General features: G+C 51.9%; 2 protein-coding genes across 2 annotated transcripts; one reads left to right on the top strand and one right to left on the bottom strand.

Annotated features, from left to right (window-relative positions):
- Positions 1–626: 626 nt before the first annotated feature.
- LOC110352367 (olfactory receptor 14C36-like) lies at positions 627–1,737 on the bottom strand. Its single transcript, XM_072029478.1, has 2 exons — positions 771–1,737; positions 627–673 (listed from the first exon to the last, which is right to left on the bottom strand). Exons 1-2 carry the CDS (start codon positions 1,735–1,737, stop codon positions 627–629), a joined length of 1,014 nt encoding a protein of 337 aa, XP_071885579.1.
- Positions 1,738–10,554: 8,817 nt separating this feature from the next.
- LOC119714742 (olfactory receptor 14C36-like) lies at positions 10,555–11,514 on the top strand. Its single transcript, XM_038171736.1, has one exon. The coding sequence runs from the start codon at positions 10,555–10,557 to the stop codon at positions 11,512–11,514; it is 960 nt and encodes a 319-aa protein (XP_038027664.1).
- The last annotated feature ends 9,535 nt before the right edge of the window (positions 11,515–21,049 follow it).

Here is a 21,049-nt window from a genome sequence, read left to right as displayed (position 1 = left end):
ACTTAACTCCAGCAATGCACTGCCAAGTGTGCCAGGATGCATGGTGCATTCCCGCAGGAATCCCTCACAGAACCTATGGGCTTGTCCAGGCCATAGTTTCGAGTTCCCAGACTGCAGTGGCTGCCTTCCAATGATTGTGACTTATGTTGGACTCATAGAATCATAGAACCATAGTGCCATGTAGATTGGGAAAGACCTGCCACATCATTTGGGTCAGGCCAAAGACGACAAGCTAACAAACTCTGATCTTTATACAGCTCTTCCTGATAAATTCGGCAGTGGCCTTGTGTTCCTTTTGTTTCCTCTTTAACTGTAACTTCAGCAGGAATAGTTCATCTTGGTACCATGGCACAAGCATACAGAGGTCAGTGTCCCCTGCTGTGTCCTGTTCTCCTCTGCAGCAAACCCTCAGAGGCCTTCAGCCCCTCCGTACCATTCCTGGGGGTCTTCAGGCATCTCCTGCCACCCCAGGGCCAGGGCAGCCTGCCCTGACCTGCTGCAGAGAGAAAAAGGTTTACTATTCCTGTTTATTAATCCACTGAAAATAGGTCTCAGAGAAAGAAATTGCTCCAGCCTCATTTATTTTGATTAAATACACAGAGCCTTTTTTTCACTGAAACCATAGGTCACACAGACAAGGGAATACTCAGGTAGAAGGAAGTGAAGGGCTTTTCTGTGTAGACAACATTACAACAAGGACACAAAGGAAAAACAACCAAATAAATCAACAAACACCAAAGAGAAAGGCAAGAGTGCCTGTCGTGACATACGCTGGGAGTCATTTGCAGAAAAAGGTAGACAGCCTGTGGCCACAGATAAAAACCCAATCAACAGTTTCCATATTGAATCCCTGAGATCCTGGTTCCTCATGCTGTAGATGAAGGGGTTCAATACTGGAGGCAGCACTGAGTACAGAACTGCCACAACGAGGTTCAGGTTTGGGGAGGAGATGGAGAGTGGCTTCAGGTAGGCAAATATGACAGTGCTGAAAAAGAGTGAGACCACGGAGAGGTGAGGGATGCATGTGGAAAAGGCTTTGTGCCGGCCCTGCTCAGAGGGGATCCTCAGAACAACCCTGAAGATCTGAACATAGGACAGAACAATAAAAACAAAGCATCCAAAACCCAGAAAGGAAGAGAACGTGAGAAGCCCAGCTTCCCTGAGGTAGGAGTCTGTGCAAGAGAGCTTGAGGACCTGGGGAATTTCACAGAAGAACTGGTCCATGGCATTGCCTTGGCAGAGGGGCAGGGAAAATGTATTGGCAGTGTGCAGCAGAGCATAGAGAAAGCCACTGCCCCAGGCAGCTGCTGCCATCTGGGCACAAGCTCTGCTGCCCAGGAGGCTCCTGTAGTGCAGTGGCTTGCAGATGGCAATGTAGCGGTCATAGGCCATGATGGTGAGAAGGAAATACTCTGCTGATATCAAGAAGATAAATGAAAAGACCTGTGCGGCACATCCTGTGTAGGAGATGGTCCTGGTGTCCCAGAGGGAATTGGCCATGGCTTTGGGGACAGTGGTGGAGATGCAGCCTAGGTCGAGGAGGGCAAGGTTGAGGAGGAAGAAGTACATGGGGGTGTGGAGGTGGTGGTCGCAGGCTATGGCAGTGAGGACGAGACCGTTGCCCAGGAGGGCAGCCAGGTAGATGCCCAGGAAGAGCGTGAAGTGCAAGAGCTGCAGCTCCCGTGTGTCTGCAAATGGCAGGAGAAGGAACTCTGTGATAGAGCTGCTGTTGGACATCTGAGACATCCTAGAGAATGGGATGATCCAAGGAAGGAAAGACAGTGATAATGAGGAGAGGGATCTCTGAGAAAAACTTAATCCATCTCTCACTGAAAACCCCTACCTCTATGTAAAAATGCCTCTCTCCTGGAATAGGAGACTTTATTTCTATTCTCACTTAGGCAAAGAGAAAAATGTAAGCAGAGAGTAAGAGTGAACGAGGAATTCTCAACTTTATCCCTGCTCTTTTAAAGTCCCCTTGGATACATCCTGCTTGCACTGTGGAGCTGTGAGCAGCAGGACCCTGCCCTGCCAGGGGGGGCTCCTTCCACCCGCAGCTTCTCCCCGCAGCGCCCTGAGCAGCTCCCCGGGCAGGCTGAGTGCTGAGCCTGGCAGGCGGCAGAGGCCCTGCCCCGCCACACAGCCCCTGGGCCACAGCAGGGACCCTGCTCTGCACCACAGCCCTGGACACCCCTGCCTGCACCCCCGGCTTCTCCTGCTTCCAGGAACTACGGCTGCATTGCCCTCCAGCCAGACACTTACCGGGTGCAGGGCTGGGAAGTCTTCTCCCGCAGGGAGCTCTGGGCATGCTGCCACTTCTGCCTGCCTTTAAGCACTGTGTCTCTGCAGGCAGTGCCCCCAGCCCTGCTGCGCTGTGCAGAGGAGCTGCTCCTGGGCAGAGCTGTCTCTCTGCAGCGCTGCCCGCTTGCCAGGAGCTCCCCTTGGGCCCAGGAGCCCGGCCCAGCTCAGCAGCAGAGGCCCAGCCCAAGGCCTCCCTTGCTCTGCCCCCCACAGGGCTCCCTGCACATGGCCCTGGGGCTGCAGGGGAACCTGCTGGGAAACAGCCTGAAGGGATCCCTGGGCTTCCCTCCCTCACCTGGCACACACACTTCTTGACAGCAGGGTTATTTCTCCTTTTCCAGAAGGAATCAATTTCTTTGTCCTGTCCCTTCGTCCTGTTCACAAGCACGACACACAGCCCACTTGTGCCCCAATGCCCATAGCCTAGGGCACAGGCAGGAGCAGCTGGATCGCAATCTGCTGTCACAGGGCTGGGACATTGACATCTGACGAGGTGTCAGGAGACATGTCCCTCAGCTTGGGGCATTGTGCTGGATAGGGACATTGGATGGGGTGATGAATAACAGAGTATTGTCCTCCATTTGCAGGAGCAGCTCCTCTATGGGATGGGCAGCAGCTTGGGGGAGCCGTTGTGGGTGAAGGTCAGATGAGAGTCAGTCAGGGTGACAGTGTGGTCATGCTGAATGGGTGCAGATTCTTCAGAAGAGACAATTGGGGATGATCAACAGGGATTTGCCCTCAGCATGAAAGAAGCTGCCTGGATGCGTCAATCTCTTCTATGGATTGGGCAGCAGATTGGGGGAACCCTTGTGGGTTCAAAATGTGCGTTAGTCAGGTGACAGCATGGCAGGAGGTAAATCTCTGAAGGCAGGCTAAAGAATTGGGCAAAGTCTTATGGAAGCCATTGGAGTAAGTTGAGTTCAATGACCCCATGTCACCTTGGGGGCCTTTAATCACCGAGACAGTGACTTTAATCACAGGACAGTGACAGTGCTCGGTGCAAACATTCCCCATGTTTTCTGTGGGTTCTTGGAGACAGCTTCTGTGCACAGCAGCCAGATGGGCCAACCTAGGTGATGTTCACCAGGATCTGGGACTTGCAAACAGGAAAACCTGTGTCTTGACACTCCTCTTGCACAAGACATGTGGTAGTCCAGCTGCTTTTCAGCACATGGAAAGAGATGAGGTTTAGGGGACAGACCTATACCCAGCATTGCACAGGCTCAGCCTTATGTTTCCCTGCAGCCCACTTGACATGGTCCAGCTGACACGGGACCAGGTACATCTGTGTGCAGTACGGTCAGGGGCTGCAGTCCTGCCTTCAGCATGCCACAGGTCTCCTGAAATGAGAGAGCTTAGATCCTAAATCAGGATGGCTTCCTCCTCCATTGTGGACACCAAGACACAAGTGGTCTCCTGCAGGCAGATCTGGCAGCCCAGCTGCAATGGGCAGGCTGCCCCCCCACCTCAGCCTCTTCTGTGGTCTCCAACTCCTCTGAAGGCCCAAAGCTGTGTGCTGTGGGGAGGCTGTGGCAGCCTACAGGGGAGCATGGCATCCATCCTAGACCATTCTCCCCACTCCCCTTTTTGTCTGCAGCACTTCCCTACTCCTCTCTCTCATCATGACATGTTGAGGGTACGGCTGCCCTTCCCTCGTGTACCACCTCTGCCTCCTGCATGGCCGACTGGGGGATGGTGCTGAGGCCCTGGTATGTACCCCAATTCACTCTGTAAAGCCCATCTTTCTTTCAGAAGTGAGTTCTATGCAGTGAAGAGTTCAGGCACACCGAGGGGCTGTTCCATCCCAGGTGCCTTTGCTCCCATCTTTTGAAAAAGCCAAGCCCCAGGACAAGCCTCAAACCCAACCAGTGTGGGAGGGCTCCCAACAGCAGAAGCATGTTGGTATAAGGGGGCAGTAGTGATTTCTCCAAGGCTCCACTTCCTTTACTCCATGGCCTTTGCTACCATTTGGAGATGTCCCTGATCTGTTCCTGATCCCGAAAAGAACTGGGCAGAAGGGAAGTGAATCTCTTATCTCTCTCCTGAGCTGTGCGATCTCCATGCTGCTGACCTCACAGGCCTTCAAATGTCACAGGTTGATGTCACAGGGGGTGCACTGCATCACCAGGATATCGTCACTGGAGCAGCGGCAGTGCCGGCACTTCCCTGCAAGGCCTGGTCCCTGCTGGGCACTGCTTGGGTGCTCCCCAACACTGTCCTTCTGTGGCCAGGAGTGGGGTCAGCAGGCAGCAAGCTTGCACTGGGCGACCCTCGCTGACGGGTGGAGGAGCAGGGGCACCTTGCAGAGGAGCTGTGGTTGAAGAGCCAGGGCGCGCATCCCTTGTCCTGAGCTGAGGGCCAGCAGCAAGTGAGATGGAGGGCTGCTGGAGGGTGACCATCGCCTCTGACATGACTTCCCTGTTCCCAGTGCTCCTGCAGCTCTCCCTCAAAGGTAAGGGTGTCAGGAGCCCCTTCCCAAGATGTGTCACAGGGGCTGTCAGCTGTCCAAAGCTTTGCGGTGGGCTGGAAATGGCTGGTGGCTGCTGCAAGAGCCTTGCCTGAGTGTCCCTCTGGGCTCAGGGGAGTATGTGGTAGCCAGGATTCCTGGGTCCTGATGTTAGGGGTGCCCTAAGCCCCAGGGCTCCTCTGGGCATGGCTCAACCTCCTTGTGATGGGGACAGTCCAGGGCCAGGTTTCCCTGGGAGCTGGTGCCTCTTCAGGATCTGGCTCTGGGAGGAAGGACGTCCGGTGTCCCAGAGACTGGTGTGGCCTGCAGCTCCACAGGCCTCTCAGGACTGTTCCAGAAATACCTGAGTTGGAAATCAAGACTTCCTCTTCTACTGCTCTCCTTCAGGGGAACCTCTCTCCTTTCCCTGCTATGCAGCCAGCCTGGCAGAGCATGTCCTGGATGCTGAGTTGCCGTCTCTGGATGGCCACAGCCCTGGTGCTGGACCCTTCCAATGTCCCTACTGTGGTGGTTTTACACAGGTACACAGGTGAACTCCATGGCCACCGCTCCTTTACTTCCCCACCTACAAGGAAAAGGGGGGAAAAATATAATGAAAAGAGCTCAAGGCTTGGGGTAGAACAGGAGGTCACCCACCAAATATCCTCATGGGTACCAATTATCATCACAGGCAAGACAGACTTAGCATAGGCAGATTAATATATTTTATTGCCTATCAGTGGCAGACTACAACCTTGAGGAACCGCAAGCAAACTAAAAACACCATTCCCCCCATCCAGCCTCTTGTAACTCCTTCTCCTAGGTGGAACAGGAGAATTGGGAATTGCAGTGAGTCCATGACATTGTTTCCACTGCTCCTTGATGGTCAATCTCTGCCCTCTCTGGGTCCCTCCTGTGGGATGCCCTCCTTCACAAATGAATCCTGTGTGGGCCATAAAGGGCTCAGATAATGACAGATATGACTGGATCATGTTAAAATAAAGTTGTTATAAGCAATAGATCAGCTTCATAGTTGCTGACCACAATGTTCATTTTTTGTTGGTGTAGTAGTTGTGTTTGGTCTCAGAACTGTGTTGGGTAGCACATTACATATTGTGTGTGTTCCCTGTTGTGCTGTTTATCCTTTGTGGGAGCTGGTTTATGGTTATTAGTTTACTCCACGGCCTAACACTGCCTTATGTTGTGATAAAATTACTGATCATGAGACAAATCTGGTAGTTGTACTCAGCATTGCTGTCACCTCCATGCTTGAGGAACTTTCTCTAAGAAACTATTTATAATTAACAGTCTTCACTTTTCTCCTCGGGGAGCCAATCTATGGAAGGGATGAGGGGGGACACTTCTTCTCCCCAAAGCTAGTTACAATAGCTCTTCAAAACTTGGAATCCTTGGGATGTTCCAACGAGCCTGTACGTATGGTTATGTGTCCTGAATGTGTTTCAGGTTTTGTTTAAGGTCAGAGTAAACTATTTCAGAATGCCACACAATGATCTGCCCTGAGGCAGGATAATTATGAGGGGCAGGGTGTGTGGGAGGATATGGGCAGGCACCTAGAACTGTGGGCACCTCCAATGCTTTCTAACTTCACCCCTGAAAAGTGCAGATTCCAAATAAATAAATAAATAAATAAATAAATACATACATAAATAAAAAGGCAGAGTACTTGAAAAAGGAGTGTCATCACCCTTGCAATTCCAAAGAGAGAGAAATCACTGCAATGTGCTGGGGCTTGGCCTATGCTTACTGAGTTGCAATCTACACAACTCCAATCCCTGTGACTAGGCCAGAGAAACAACCTGTGCCTCTATCACTCGTACATACATATGAGAAGAAACAGGAGAGACAAAATCAGCTTGCTTAGCTAGGAAAGAAGCTCCTACTCATACAGGGAAGGAGGAAGAAGAAGACGAGGCATGCTCCTCCCAAGTAGAGCCATCACAGGAAAAGGTGGATGAAGACAGAGATAACATAAAAGGAGCAGTAAGCTCCTGATCACCATTCCTTGGGGAGCTGTGAGATGTGTGATTAGATTTCAGCCATTATCTAGGCCAGCACATTGTCACCTGGCTGCTCCGATACTGGGATAACAGGGGTGGTAGCCTGGAATTAGAGGGCAGGGAAGCCAAGCAGCTGGGATCCCTCTCCAGGGAAGGGGGCATTGACAAAGCAATTGGAAAGGGGGCACAAATCCTCCCTCTCCTGAGGTAACTCCTGTCAGGTGTAAAGGAAAGGTATCCCTTCAAGGAAGATGTTGTATGTCACCCAGGCAAATGGACCACCAGGGAGAGAGGCAGCCCATATCTGATGCAATTGGCCATGCTGGAGGTGATTTATGGTGATTTATGCACATTCAACAGTTTTCTACCTTGCCCCGTGCCTCACAGGATCCTTCAGTTGTGGGGTTGCTGAGGGTTGAAGTGCCAGTAGCTACCCAAATGGTGCACCAGTGGCAATATGGTACCACCCAAGATTCCCTGATTCCCAGATATATGCAGATTCATCAACTGCAGAGCCAAGGACTGATCAGCAAAATTTGTTCACCTTTAATAATCCCATAGGGTCAGTGCAAACATGTGATGGAGATCTGAGGCTAACGGTGGAGTATTGTGTCTAGAATGAAGTCACACCAAATTCAATAGATCATCTATAGTCTTCTCTCCTTATAGTCTTAGCTCTAAGAGCATTTAAATGATCTCTTACAGCACCTGAATGCTGCTGTCTGATCCCTTCCTGGGATCATAAGGAGCCAGTACCTCCAGGCCAGAACACTCTCCCTGTACGCTTGGATGCAGGCCCCTAGGTCCCATGGACTGTTAAGGGTGTAGTTTGCAAAGTAACCACGGATTTTATCCCCACCCACCACCTGTTGTACCCCTGCAGAGTCCTGCCTCAAGGCACAAAGGGCAGGGAGACCTGGCTGGTGAGAGCTGAGGCCCTGTGGAGATGTCCGAGACACAACAGCCATTACAGCCAAGGGCCGTGTAGAAGAGAAAGGAAAAAAGAGAACATTTAAAAGAGAACAGAATAGGTTTAGCTCTGCCTGTGACACATGACTCCTTTTGCTCTGCTGACAGCCTCTGCAGGCTGACCTACACGTAAGGAGTAGGGACAGGTTCAGTTGTCCTACATATTGGCATCTGCTGGCAGTTCAGTTGGCCTGCGGAATGCCCCATCAGACCAGAGGATCAACCTCAAATTTCAGCAGGTATTTCCATCCGAACAGCTCCTGCCTGTCCTCCATCTCCACTGAGGAGCTATTGTGGCTCAGTAATTCGCATTAAGGTGCCTATGTTGTGGACACCTGAACTGAGGCCTGAGGAATCCCAGTTCCTGTGGGTCTGTGGCAGATGTGGGAGGGAGCTGAGATCCCTTTCCAGCCCCAGGAATAACAACCAGCATGAGATGCCTTGACTGACTGCTGAATTCTTTCCTTCAGTGGGGATGAAGGAGATCAGTCCCTGACCATGACTTCATGCCAAAGTAATACTGGGACAAGAAGATGTGATTGTTACACTTAATTGGTTTTCTGTAAGGAGAAATGACACTGGTGTGAAGAAGTGTGTGTGCCCAGGTGAGGGAGGGAGCCCAAGGGATCCCTTCAGGCTGTTTCTCAGCAGGTTCCCCTGCAGCCCCAGGGCCATGTGCAGGGATCCTGGTGGGGGGCAGAGCAAAGGAAGCCTTGGGCTGGGCCTCTGCTGCTGAGCTGGGCCCAAGGAGAGCTCGTGGCAAGCGGGCAGCGCTGCAGAGAGACAGCTCTGCCCAGGAGCAGCTCCTCTGCACAGCGCAGCAGGGCTGGGGGCACTGCCTGCAGCTGGCACTGGGAGGACAGAAAAGGGAGAGTTGTTAAAGACTGCATGGAGTGTTAGAAAGCTGAGAGTACACTGGAAAAGCAATGCTTGCAACCCTTAACACGGTAAGTCTGAGTGCATTGCAATGCACTGGAGTATCCTGGATGTGCCCTAGACCGGGATTATTCCAGAGCAGATGAGGCTGTAGACAGAGAGTGTTTATTTCTTCGAGAGAAGGACATGCTCCAGCACAGGGGTTCCCTGCCATAGGGTCATTGTCCAGGCCCTGAGGGCTCCCTTCTCATGGGCCAGCTGCAAGCTGTGAAGCCGGGGGTGCAGGCAGGGGTGTCCAGGGCTGTGGTGCAGAGCAGGGTCCCTGCTGTGCCCCAGGGGCTGTGTGCCGGGGCAGGGCCTCTGCCGCCTGCCAGGCTCAGCACTCAGCCTGCCTGGGGAGCTGCCCAGGGCGCTGCAGGGAGAAGCTGCGGGTGGAAGGAGCCCTTCCAGTAGGGCAGGGTCCTGCTGCTGCTGGGAGGCTGCTGCCTGGGGCAGCCTGCTCACAGCTCCACAGCACAACCAGGGTGTATCTGAAGGGTCTTTGTGAGAGCTGGGATAAAGTAGGGGATTTCAGCTTCAGTCACAGCTTTTCTGAGCCTCCTGAACTTCCAATCTTCTCTACTTGCCTCAGTTGTAATAGAAATATATGCTGTTAATTCCAGGAAGTGCCTGAGACTCCATGATGGCTGAGAGGTTACAAGGATCTTTTCCTTCCCCTCAGCCCATAGAAAGCTCCACCACCACATGTGCAGTGTCAGCAGGATCTGTGTGCCCTGGGCTCTAGGACATGTCCCCAGCGAGCTGCCCCTGGGCAGAGCCCTGCTGCCAGGAGGTGTCTGCAGGGCAGAGCTGAGCACCCAGCGGGTGGGATGGGGGCTGTGAGCTGCAGGCAGGAGGTGTGGGGACAGAGACCCAGCTGCAGGCAGGGACAGCTGCAGGCTTCACAACCATGGGCAGGGAGTGAGAGATAACTGCTCCCAGAAACATAGAAGGGGGACTTTTGAAATTTCTCTGCCACCCCTGCACAGTTGCTGTCTTCCACAATACAGCCTGTGGTCTCTTCCACTCCTCCAGCATGGACCACCAGAGATATTGACATGGGAACTTATTCATGATCCTCCTTTGGAGTCAGTGATGTAGAGAATAAGTCAGGTGCAGCTCAGAATGATTCACATTCTTGTCATTCAGATACATAAATTGAGGAAAAGCCTCCATGTCCCGTCATGACATGTAGGGCTGTGTGTGGGGCTGAGAATGAGCTCACTCTGTCTTCAGGTCACATTGTTTTTAGTGCATTCAAAACTTTTCCTGCAAGAGTTCTGCTGGGCTGCAGGCTGCCCCCCTCCAGGGCACAGCTCTGCCATAGCAGCTCAGTGCTTTCCATGGAGAAGACACCTGATGGCTAAGGGCATGGAAATGCTGCTGGAAATCTCTATGTGTTAGCTGCAGTGATCCCTCTGTATCCCTTGCTACACGTGGAGAACTGAGACCACACTCAAGGCCACAGGAGATTGGAGATTTGCACTTGGAAACTGGATTCCTTTACTCTGCGCAGTGTGCAGGCTCTTCTCTAAGGGAACACCTGAGTATGATGGTATCTTTGAGTTCAAAGCGGTGCCAGTCCAGGGCAGCTGTGACCAGGACTTTGGGACAGGATAGTTGCCCTTACTCTGCTCTAAGGGACAGAGCCCTTGCCTCTCAGGCAAGGTTTCACTTGAGTACAGCGGTAATGCCAAGGACTTCCAGAGTCCCTTGCTCCCAGTGGCACCCTCTGGTAGCATAAACCAGAGCTCTACCAAGGAACGTGCAGCAGAGGTTTTCCTAAAAGGGAAACAGCAGTTCTGAGGTTTAACAAGAAACAGAGTAGGTTTTGCTCACAGGGCTGAGCCTAACATTTTGATGTATTTCCCTCCTCAGACAGGTCCCCATGCCCAGAGAAATCAAATGTCCAACAGCAGCTCCATCACCGAGTTCCTCCTCCTGCCATTCGCAGACACACGGGAGCTGCAGCTCCTGCACTTCGCGCTCTTCCTGGGCATCTACCTGGCTGCCCTCCTGGGCAATGGCCTCATCCTCACTGCCGTAGCCTGCGACCACCGCCTCCACACCCCCATGTACTTCTTCCTCCTCAACCTCGCCCTCCTCGACCTCGGATCTGTCTCCACCACTGTCCCCAAAGCCATGGCCAATTCCCTCTGGGACACCAGGGCCATTTCCTATGCAGGATGTGTTGCACAGGTCTTTCTGTTTGTCTTTTTGATGTCAGCAGAGTATTCTCTTCTCACCATCATGGCCTACGACCGCTACGTTGCCATCTGCAAGCCCCTGCACTACGGGACCCTCCTGGGCAGTAGAGCTTGTGCCCAGATGGCAGCAGCTGCCTGGGGTTCTGCTTTTCTCAATGCTGTCCTGCACACTGCCAGTACATTTTCCCTGCCTCTCTGCCAAGGCAATGCTGTGAACCAGTTCTTCTGTGAAATCCCCCAAATCCTCAAGCTCTCCTGTTCACAGTCCTTCCTCAGTGAAGTTTGGGTTCTTGTAGGTAATGTTTTCATCGACTTTGGGTGTTTTGTATTCATTGTGCTCTCCTATGTTCAGATCATCAGGGCCGTGCTGAGGATGCCCTCTGAGCAGGGACGGCACAAAGCCTTTTCAACATGCTTACCTCACCTGGCAGTGGTCTCCCTGTTTCTCAGTACTGGCGTTTTCAGCTGCCTAAAGCCCCCCTCCCTGTCCTTCTCATCCCTGGACCTGGTGGTGGCAGTTCTGTACTCAGTGGTGCCCCCAGCAGTGAACCCCTTCATCTACAGCATGAGAAACCAGGAGCTGAATATTGCACTGAACAAAGTGATTTCATTGACATTTTTCACTGCTGGTAAACTTTTCATCTGTCTCCACAACTGACTCACAGTATATTCATTGTATATTCAGTACATTCCTATGCATTGTATTATTATTATTATTGTTACTATATTATATTATATATTATATTATTTTATGTTTACATTGACATTGATTTTGATGTTGTTGTTGTTAAGTACCATTGTGATGTTCTGACACACATTTGGCTTTGTCTCATTTCATCTGAAACATCAACCTGCCATCTTTCCCTGTAGCCCCTATAAAATATGTGTGCCACTGGGACTGAGCTGACTCTCTCATAGTGTCTTTTTGGTATCTCGGATTCTATAGGCAAATGAGATGTCTGCAGTCTCCATGGAGGTAATGCGGACCCAGAAGGCACAGGGAAGGTGGGTCTGGAAAAGGATTCAAGTCATCCTCAGGCACAAGTGATTGGCACAAAGCTGCACCAGAGGCGGTTCAGTCTGGACATTAGGAAAAATTTCTTTAACATGAGGGTGGTCAGACAATAAAGACTATCTCTACACCCACAGTGTCTTCGAGCAGAGTGTCCCAGGGCACAGATTCAGCCCAGCTTGTAGCATGAACAAAAAGGAGAAACTGCCCCAGAAAGCTACCACCAGCCCCAGCCCCTCACGGTTCCCAGGAACAGCCTCCCACCATGGTTTGGGGAGGGCCAATCACTGAAACGTGAGCACCTCCATCCTCCTGCTGGGCTCAGGGCCTGTACCGGGGGAACAGCAGCCCAGCCTGGTCCCTCTCCAGGCCCAGAGCCCAGCCAGCCCCAGGGCAGGGCTGTCTGTGAACCCCTGTGAGGGACATGATGGGGCTGGGGCAAGGCTGGGTGAAGGCGGGCGGCTGTTAAAGCAGGAGGGCAGTGAGGGCCAGGGCAGTGAGGGCTGGCAGGGGGCTGTGCTGGGGGAACATTTCCTTATGGACAGGGTGAGAGAATACAAGTAAACATCTCATGGCTTGAGGTAAGGGGCAGGAAATCATTCACAATTACTGTCACAGCAAGACAGACTTGGCTTGGGGAGAATTAATGTCATTTAATGTGAATTAATAAGAATCTAGAGCGTTAACAAAAGCCAACAAAAACCATCCTCCACCCCACTTCCTCAAACTCCTCCCCACCAAGCGATGCGTGGGGCTGGGCAATGAGTGTTGTCGTCTGTCCATAACACTTCATCTCCATCCTCACCCTCTTCTGCTGCTCCAGGGTGGGGTCCCTCCCTCCCATGGGATGCATGAATTCTCTTCCCAAAATAATCCAACATGAGTTTTCCACAGACTGCAGTTCTTAAGATGTTATCCAACATGGATCTGTACAGAGCTGGGGAAAGGCCTTTGGAAGTGGTCTGCTCCAGTGTCAGCTCCTCCCTATGGGCTGCAGCTCCTACCAGAAAACTTGGTCCCATGTGGGCTCCTCTCCAATGGCTGCAGCCTCCTTCAGGTCACATCCACCTGCTTCACATGGGCTCCTCCACAGGCTTCAGGGGAACTTCTGCTCTGGCACCTGGGGCACCTTCTGCCCTACTTCTGCACTGACCTTAGTGTCTACAGGGCTGCTTCTCTCACATTTGCTCACTCCTCTGCCAGCTGCTGCTGCACAGAGCATTTTTACCCTTTCAAAAAATTATGACAAAGAGGCACAACCAGCATTGCTCATTGGCTCAGCTGTTGGCCAGCAGCTGGCAGGTTCCTTTTCCAGCTGGAGGAACTGGCTCTGATCTGAACTGGGGCAGCTCATCCTTAAATACAGGAAATGCCCTTGCAGGATAGGCTGCTTTGAAGTAGCAGGTCTACCATTGCAGCCTGGGAATGGTACATTACTTGCTATAATTAGAAAAGAGAAAAGGCAGTAAGAAGGAAGCTTGTGCCATTTGAACCATGTGGTCTGCCTGATGTGATTCACAGGATCACCTAGAGAAACAGATGAGAAGGTAAAGAATGCACAGAAGTGTGTGCCTTGTGCGCACATCTCTGTGTGTGTGAGATTGTGTGTTTGTGTGCTTGTGCATACACTTGTGTGTATTTGCCTGAGTCTACAAGAGGGCTGAGACTTCTGGGGCAATTTCTCCAGGCTCCTGATGCTTGCAGGAGCTGGGCTGGACCTTAGGACTGAGGCACATTCTTTGAGGACCCCACAGACATGGGGATAGTGAAAGGGGCGTTAGCATGTCATCAATATGCTCCCTTTTCCAGTGCAGCATGCAGAGGCATCTAGTCATGGACAAGATCAAGGGGAGGACTTGTCCTTCCTGCAGTCACAGCTGCACTCCCAGAGTCCACAAAAACATTACCCACAAGCACCCACCTATGGGAGCTCAGTTTGGAAGCCTGTGGTACCTTCTAGTCACAAAAATAAAGTAGCTAATAGAAAAATGCAAAATAAGGTACAAGATAATGCAAGATAAGGCACAAGGTCGAAGAAGAAGTAACAATTGAGGAGTTGAGAAAACAACCAGCACAAGAGGTCCACGTGACAACAAATCAATGAGCGGAATAAGAGCGTGATAGTTGTGTGAACACTAGTATAGCCACCAATGAGCGAGCTTGCCTGGTAGCATAACTGGCATGTGCAGAGATGCTAAGGGTATAAATGCAAGAATGTATACTCAATAAATGCTTCAGTTGCACACCAGCCTGGAGTCGTGTGATAAATTCCCTTCACCCACCAAGGAAGGACTGTGAGCAGGAGAGTTTAAGGATTGTCCTGGTTTCAGCTAAGATGGAGTTAGTTTTCCTCCTTGTAGCTGGTATGGTGCTGTGTTTTGTATTTAGGATGAGAATAATGTTTTAATTGTTGCAGGGCACTGCTTACACCAGGCCAAGGACTTTTCAGCTTCTTGCTCTGTCCTGCCAGTGGGCAAGCTGGGGGTGCAGCAGGAGCTGGGAGTGGACAGAACCAGGACAGCTGACCCAAAGTGGCCACAGGGGTATTCCATTCCATATGATGTCATTTTCGACAATTATACGGGGGGGGGGGGAAGGGGGGGGGGGAATGGCCAGGGGAGGGGGCAGGCTGCTCAGGGATAGGTTTAGCATTGGTCAGCAGGTGGTGAGCAATTGCATTGTGCATCACTTTGTTTGTACATATCAGTATTTTCCTTTATTTTCTGCCCTAATAAATTGTCTTTATCTCAACCCATAGGCTTCATTTTTTTTTTTTTTTTCTGATTCTCTCCCCCATCTCATAAAGGGAGGGTGGAAGGTGAGTGAATTGCTGTGTGGTGCTTAGCTGCTGGCTGGGTTAAACCACAACAAGGATCTGTGGGATTTCACAGAAAAACTGGTTCACAGCATTGCCTTGGGGTGGACCCAAGCTGAGGGCTTGCTGATGACTTCTGGGCTATTGTTCAGCACATAGGCTGGGGGAGACTCTCACATGGACATGTGACGGACTTAGACTGAGGAACAGAAGCAAACTGATATGGCTGCTGTGTCATGCTTCCATCAGTGTAAGTCCTGGCACAGGCACCAGACTTGGCTTTCGATGCCACCCTTCAGGAAAGATTATGGAGTTATGAAATGAAGAATAGAGGGCACCAGTCCTTCTTCAGCCACTTCCCAACCTAGTGCAGCACCAGGAAACTGCGGACTTCTGGTTCATCTTCTACTCTAACTCATGAGCACTCATTAGGGTACTCACAGTCCAGACCTAGTCTTGGGATTAGGTTAACAGTAACTTCCAGCCAAGGCCAACTCCCATTTGATCTCTCCCCATGTGTCCTCTGATCCGTCCAGCTCTTCCTGGCCACCTCCCATGCTCGCCACATGTCCCTGGGCTGGTGGCACTATTAGCAGACCAAGCAGGCTGTGGTGCCCCAGAGGTGACTGCACATGGGCTGAGCTGCACAGCGTGGGAAGTAAATCCAGCTGGGTTGGGATCAGTGCTGCTAATCCCACTTACTATGGTCTGTCGTTCTGGCAGGTGCTCAGAAAGAGCAGGGAACATTGCCAAGGACACTAGGGGTTTCCCGGTGTCTTTCTAGATCCAGCTGGTGATAACTTTGTAAGGGTGACATTAATCTCTCTCCAACCTCCCTTCCCTGTGCATGCTGGTACTCCACAGAATCCCACAGGAATTATGACATTCTTCTTTGGTGACAAGATCTTGGGCATTTTCTCTCTTTTTTGGCCTCCAGTCACTGCCTGCCCTGGGCACATGCTGCCCATGGAGAACACCTGGGCTCTCCACACAGCTCAACGTTCGTGTCCTGGAGGCTGTCCTCTGCCCTGCCACATTTGGGACGGTCATGGCTCTGTATCTCAGTGACCTTTCACCATCTCCACTGTCATCAGACACCAGCAGGCTGCTCCTAAATCCTACCTGTGGTCTCTCACAGCTCACACAATGACCTATTTCTCTCCCAGATCCATGCAGCAACAGGCCTTCCAGGGAGCAGCTACACAGCCCTGATCTTGGCACCAGCTTTGAAAGACTAGCCAAATCTTCAGGCAGTGCACTGGGGACACCCCATTTTATTACACAGATGAGTCAGTGATGATGTGCTCTTAGACAGACTTTTACAGAACCTCAACAGTAAACAGAGCAGTGTTTACTGTACATCCTCAGTAAAAGGATGTACAAAAAGGAAGTACAAAAAAAGGATGTACAAAAAGGAAGTTCCTCCTCAGTAAAAGGATGATGAATAAATGACTTCTTTTTTTTTTTTTTTAGAACATTATAAATGCAAGTGGCACTGAAGATAACAATAGCTATAATGATAACAATACAAGGATCAAGACTGCAAGAGGATATGCAGAAAGTCATTTCTGGAGAAAGAAGGGAAAATAATCATTCTTAGGAAACATCTGTGAAATTGCTCTCCTAACAGCAACCTTGAGCTCCTGGTTCCTCATGCTGTAGATTAGAGGGTTCACTGCTGGAGGAATCACTGAGTACAGAACTGCCACCAACACATTCAAGGATGGGGAGGAGATGGAGGGAGGCTTCAGGTAGGCAAACATGGCAGTACTGAGAAAAAGGGAGACCACAAACAGGTGGGGGAGGCACATGGAAAAGGCTTTGTGCCGGCTATGCTCAGAAGGCATCCTCAGCACGGCCCTGAAGATCTGCACATAGGAAAGCATGATGAAAAAAAAACACCCGGATGCTAAAGAGAAACCAACCAGAAGAACCCAAACTTTCCTGAAGTAGGAGTGTGAGCAAGAGATTTTGAGGATCTGGGGGATTTCACAGAAGAACTGGTCCACAGCATTGCCTTGGCAGAGGGGCAGGGAAAATGTACTGGCAGTGTGCAGCAGAGCATAAAGAACCCCACTGCCCCAGGCAGCTGCTGCCATCTGGGCACAAGCTCTGCTGCTCAGGAGGGTCCCGTAGTGCAGGGGCTTGCAGATGGCAATGTAGCGGTCATAGGCCATGATGGTGAGAATTGAAAACTCTGCTGATATCAGGAAGGGATAAAGAAAGACCTGTGCAGCACATCCTGTGTAGGAAATGGTCCTGGTGTCCCAGAGGGAATTGGCCATGGCTTTGGGGACAGTGGTGGAAATGCAGCCCAGGTCAAGGAGGGCGAGGTTGAGGAGTAAGAAGTACATGGGGGTGTGGAGGCGGTGGTCACAGGCTACAGCGGTGAGGATGAGGCCGTTGCCCAGGAGGGCAGCCAGGTAGATGCCCAGGAAGAGCACGAAGTGCAGGAGCTGCAGCTCCCGTGTGTCTGCGAATGGCAGGAGGAGGAACTCGGTGATGGAGCTGCTGTTGGACATTTGATGCCTCTGGGTATAGAGGGCAGTCTGAAGAGAGAAAATCAGGACAACATTAGGACAGAAGTCTGTGATCAAACCTACTCAATTTCTTATACAATCCTCCCTCCTGCCTCTCCCTTTTCAGGAAGATCTTTGCAGGTCCATTTCACAAGAACTTGTTTGTTCTAGTTGATGCTGATTCCAGTGCCACTGGGATAAGTAGGGCGCTGGAGGAGGCAGTCCTGACCCACGCAGTTATGTAAATGAGGACATGGGCTGTTGTTGTATTAAATACAGATGAGGTATCAAACTAATTTCAGAATGCTTGCTGAAAATTCAAAAAAACTCAACATTTTTGTGAAAACCCATTGTCCAGGCTTTGGGGGTATTTTCTAGTTTCTCCACCTCATCTGAGGGGTGCATTTATGCATACAACCTTGGTGTTTGTACTCCCCAATAAGGTAGTTTTGGGGGTCCTGCGAGGCAAAGGGACTGTTCCTCAGGACAGAGTGAGGACAGCTGTTTTATCAGCCAGTCCTGGTCTCAGCTGCCCTTTGCAGGCATTTCTGGAGGATGGTTGCACTTAGGTGATCCCCTAAAAAGAACCATAATGCTGCTGGGAAGAGATGAAGACAGATTCAAAGGGCAGATCTCCAAACCCCTCACCCATCTCACCAAACCTGAGGAGGATCTCAGCTCCCTGCTTTTCACCGCGGACACAGAGGGATCGTAGCAGCTGCCCACATGCAGCCAACCAGCTGCATTTGTATGGCCTATGTACTGAAGGGAGAGTCAGCTCCTTCCCCACATAGCATTTCTCTGAGACCCAACACTTCGGAGAAAATATGGATGATTTTTATTTAAGGACAGAACTAACACTTAGGAACATCATCATCAGATTTTGAGCTCCAGATGAATTTTCATCCCCCAAAATCTAGGGATTCCAAAGAAACTCGTGTTAAAATTTCCATGACATGGCTGGATGAGAAAAGTAGCCAAGAAGTTTGTGAGAAGGCGTTGGCGCTTCAGGGATGGGAGGGAAGTACACAAATCCCCCCTGCCATAAATTTTCTTGGAGCAGCTCCCTCTCACTCCCTGACCAGGGCTCTGCTGCCTGCAGCTGTCCCTGCCTGCAGCGGGGTCTCTGTCCCCACGCCTCCTGCCTGCAGCTCACAGCCCCCATCCCACCCACTGGGTGCTCAGCTCTGCCCTGCAGACACCTCCTGGCAGCAGGGCTCTGCCCAGGGGCAGCTCGGTGGGGGCAGGTCCAAGAGCCCAGGTCACACAGACCCTGCTGACACTGCACGAGTGGTGGTGGAGCTTTCTATGGGCTGAGAGGCAGGAAAGAGTTTCTGGAGATTCTTCTAAACCTCCTTCTGGTGGTGTATGAGTCTTAGGCTCTTCCAGGAAATAACAGCTTCTATTTCTATTCCTAGTGAGCCAAAAGAAGAGAAAACTGAAAGCAGAGGCTAAGGAAAGATGAGAGTGAAGTTCCCTTTGAAATTGCCTTGGTTTGTTGTGCAGCTGTGAGCAGGCTACCCCAGGCAGCAGCCTCCCACCAGCAGCAGGACCCTGCCCTGCCAGGGGGGCTCCTTCCACCCGCAGCTTCTCCCCGCAGCGCCCTGGGCAGCTCCCCGGGCAGGCTGAGTGCTGAGCCTGGCAGGCGGCAGAGGCCCTGCCCCGGCACACAGCCCCTGGGGCACAGCAGGGACCCTGCTCTGCACCACAGCCCTGGACACCCCTGTCTGCACCCCCGGCTTCACAGCCTGCAGCCAGCCTGCGACAAGGGAGCCCTTGGGACTGGACAATGACCCTATGGCAGGGAACCCCTGCGCTGGAGCTTGTGCTTTACCACACTAAAGAAATACCAAGTGCATCTGACCTTATCTTCTATGGGAAGTACTCAGTCTGGAAATCTTCCCTGATACTCATGTGCAATGCACTGCATAAAGAGACTTACCGTGTTATGTGCTAGCAAGATTTCTCCTCCTCTGAGCTCTTAGTTCTCTCATATTCCATGCAGCCCATAACCTCTCTTTCCCTTCTCTCCCCTCCCAGTGCCAGCTGCAGGCAGTGCCCCCAGCCCTGCTGCGCTGTGCAGAGGAGCTGCTCCTGGGCAGAGCTGTCTCTCTGCAGCGCTGCCCGCTTGCCAGGAGCTCCCCTTGGGCCCAGGAGCCCGGCCCAGCTCAGCAGCAGAGGCCCAGCCCAAGGCCTCCCTTGCTCTGCCCCCCACCAGGCTCCCTGCACATAGGGCTACAGGGGAACCTGCTGGCAAACAGCCTGAAGGAATCCCTGGGGCTCTCTCCCTCAGCTGGGCACACACACTTCTTGACAACAAGTACATTTCTCCAAAAAGTCAGGCAGCAGAGTCCGTTAAGACATCTCATGCTGGATTTTAATCCTGTTGCTAGGAGGGCACTCAGCTCACACCCATGCCTGCCCAAGGCACTCAGGAACTGGGATTCGCCTGCCCTCACTTCAGGTGTGCACCACATGGGCACCTGCAGGTTAGCTCCTTGTCTCATCTCCAGGATTATTAATGGAGATGGAGGAAATCTGTGGGTTGCAAATGCCTGGTGACATGTCAGGGGGCAGAGGTACCTGCAGGCATCTGCAAGCTCTCATGGAGGTATCATGAGGGACAGGGCAGCACCTGGGGGCATCACCGTGGAGGCTGGGGGGAATGCCTTTGGCCAGCTGAAATGACAGCAAATGCACCCATTTAGGACAACTAAACCTGTCCCTCCTCAGTAGGCTCAGGGCAGCCTGTAGAGGCATCCACCTGACCCAATGGAGAACTGTGCCACAGGGAGAGCTGAGTCTCTCTCTCCCTCTTCTCCATCTGGTTTTCCCTCCATCTCCAGGGACTGTAACGGCACTTGTCTCATGGACATCCCTACATTGCCTGATGAAATTCGGGGCAGCCGCTCCATTTAAAGCCAATTGCAGTCCTGCAGTGCTACCTGAGATGCCAATGCTGCCCAGCACCACTGGAGCATGCAGCCAGCATGGGCAGCACAGGACCCACAGGACAGCTTTGGCTATTCACAGCTGGTACTTAGAGGGCACCCCTGAGGGCATCTCTGGTAGACCTGGTGCTTATGAGCAAGTGACTGCTTCCCAGAGAGCCAAGGTCTGTCCCACTTCTATCGGGTAGAGGCAGGCAGTGCACAGATATGAGGCACTTCACACCAGAGTTTCCATTTATGTCATTCAGCTTGCAAACACTGCTGCTGCTTCTCATCCCCACCCGTTAATCACTCTGATGGTACTATCCAGACACAGTGATTTTTTCTGTGTCCCTGGATCACAGGATGCCCATTGCCAAAGACATTGTCAGCAGCCCATTCTCGTGCCTGGAGATCGGCCTCAGCTCCAGCACTGGCCCTCAGGGCTGCACCAACACCACAAATGCCCTCTGCTGTCAGGGCAGCACAGCCCAGGCCTGATTCCTTCTGGCCTCAGGAACACCAGGGCTTGCCCTCCTTGGGACCCCTGAATTCATCCTTTTGTGCCCATCTGCCATCCACGGCAGCATATCTGCTGTGATGGAAAACCTTTGCATGCCCAGGCTCTTGAGCAAAAGATCTGGGACAAGTCTGAGTTTGGCCCCTGTGCCACAGCTGAGGTGCTGCAGTCCAGATGTGTCCCAATGCCCTCAGCCTGGGGCACAGACGGGAGGAGCTGGATCCCCACCGAAAGGAAGCTGTGTCAGCATTAAGGAGTGCACTGCATCTGTCCCAAGCTGTTCTCCCTACTCTACCCTTCATCTGCAGTGCTGCACTACCCCTCTCCCTTACCATGAGGTGCTGAAGGTAAGTTTGCCATTCCCTTGTGTGCCACCTCTGCCTGTGGCATGGCAGGG

This window comes from Anas platyrhynchos, chromosome 30 (assembly GCF_047663525.1).
Source record: "Anas platyrhynchos isolate ZD024472 breed Pekin duck chromosome 30, IASCAAS_PekinDuck_T2T, whole genome shotgun sequence".
Lineage (NCBI taxonomy): Eukaryota > Metazoa > Chordata > Aves > Anseriformes > Anatidae > Anas > Anas platyrhynchos.
This window is presented reverse-complemented; position numbering and strand designations above follow the sequence as displayed.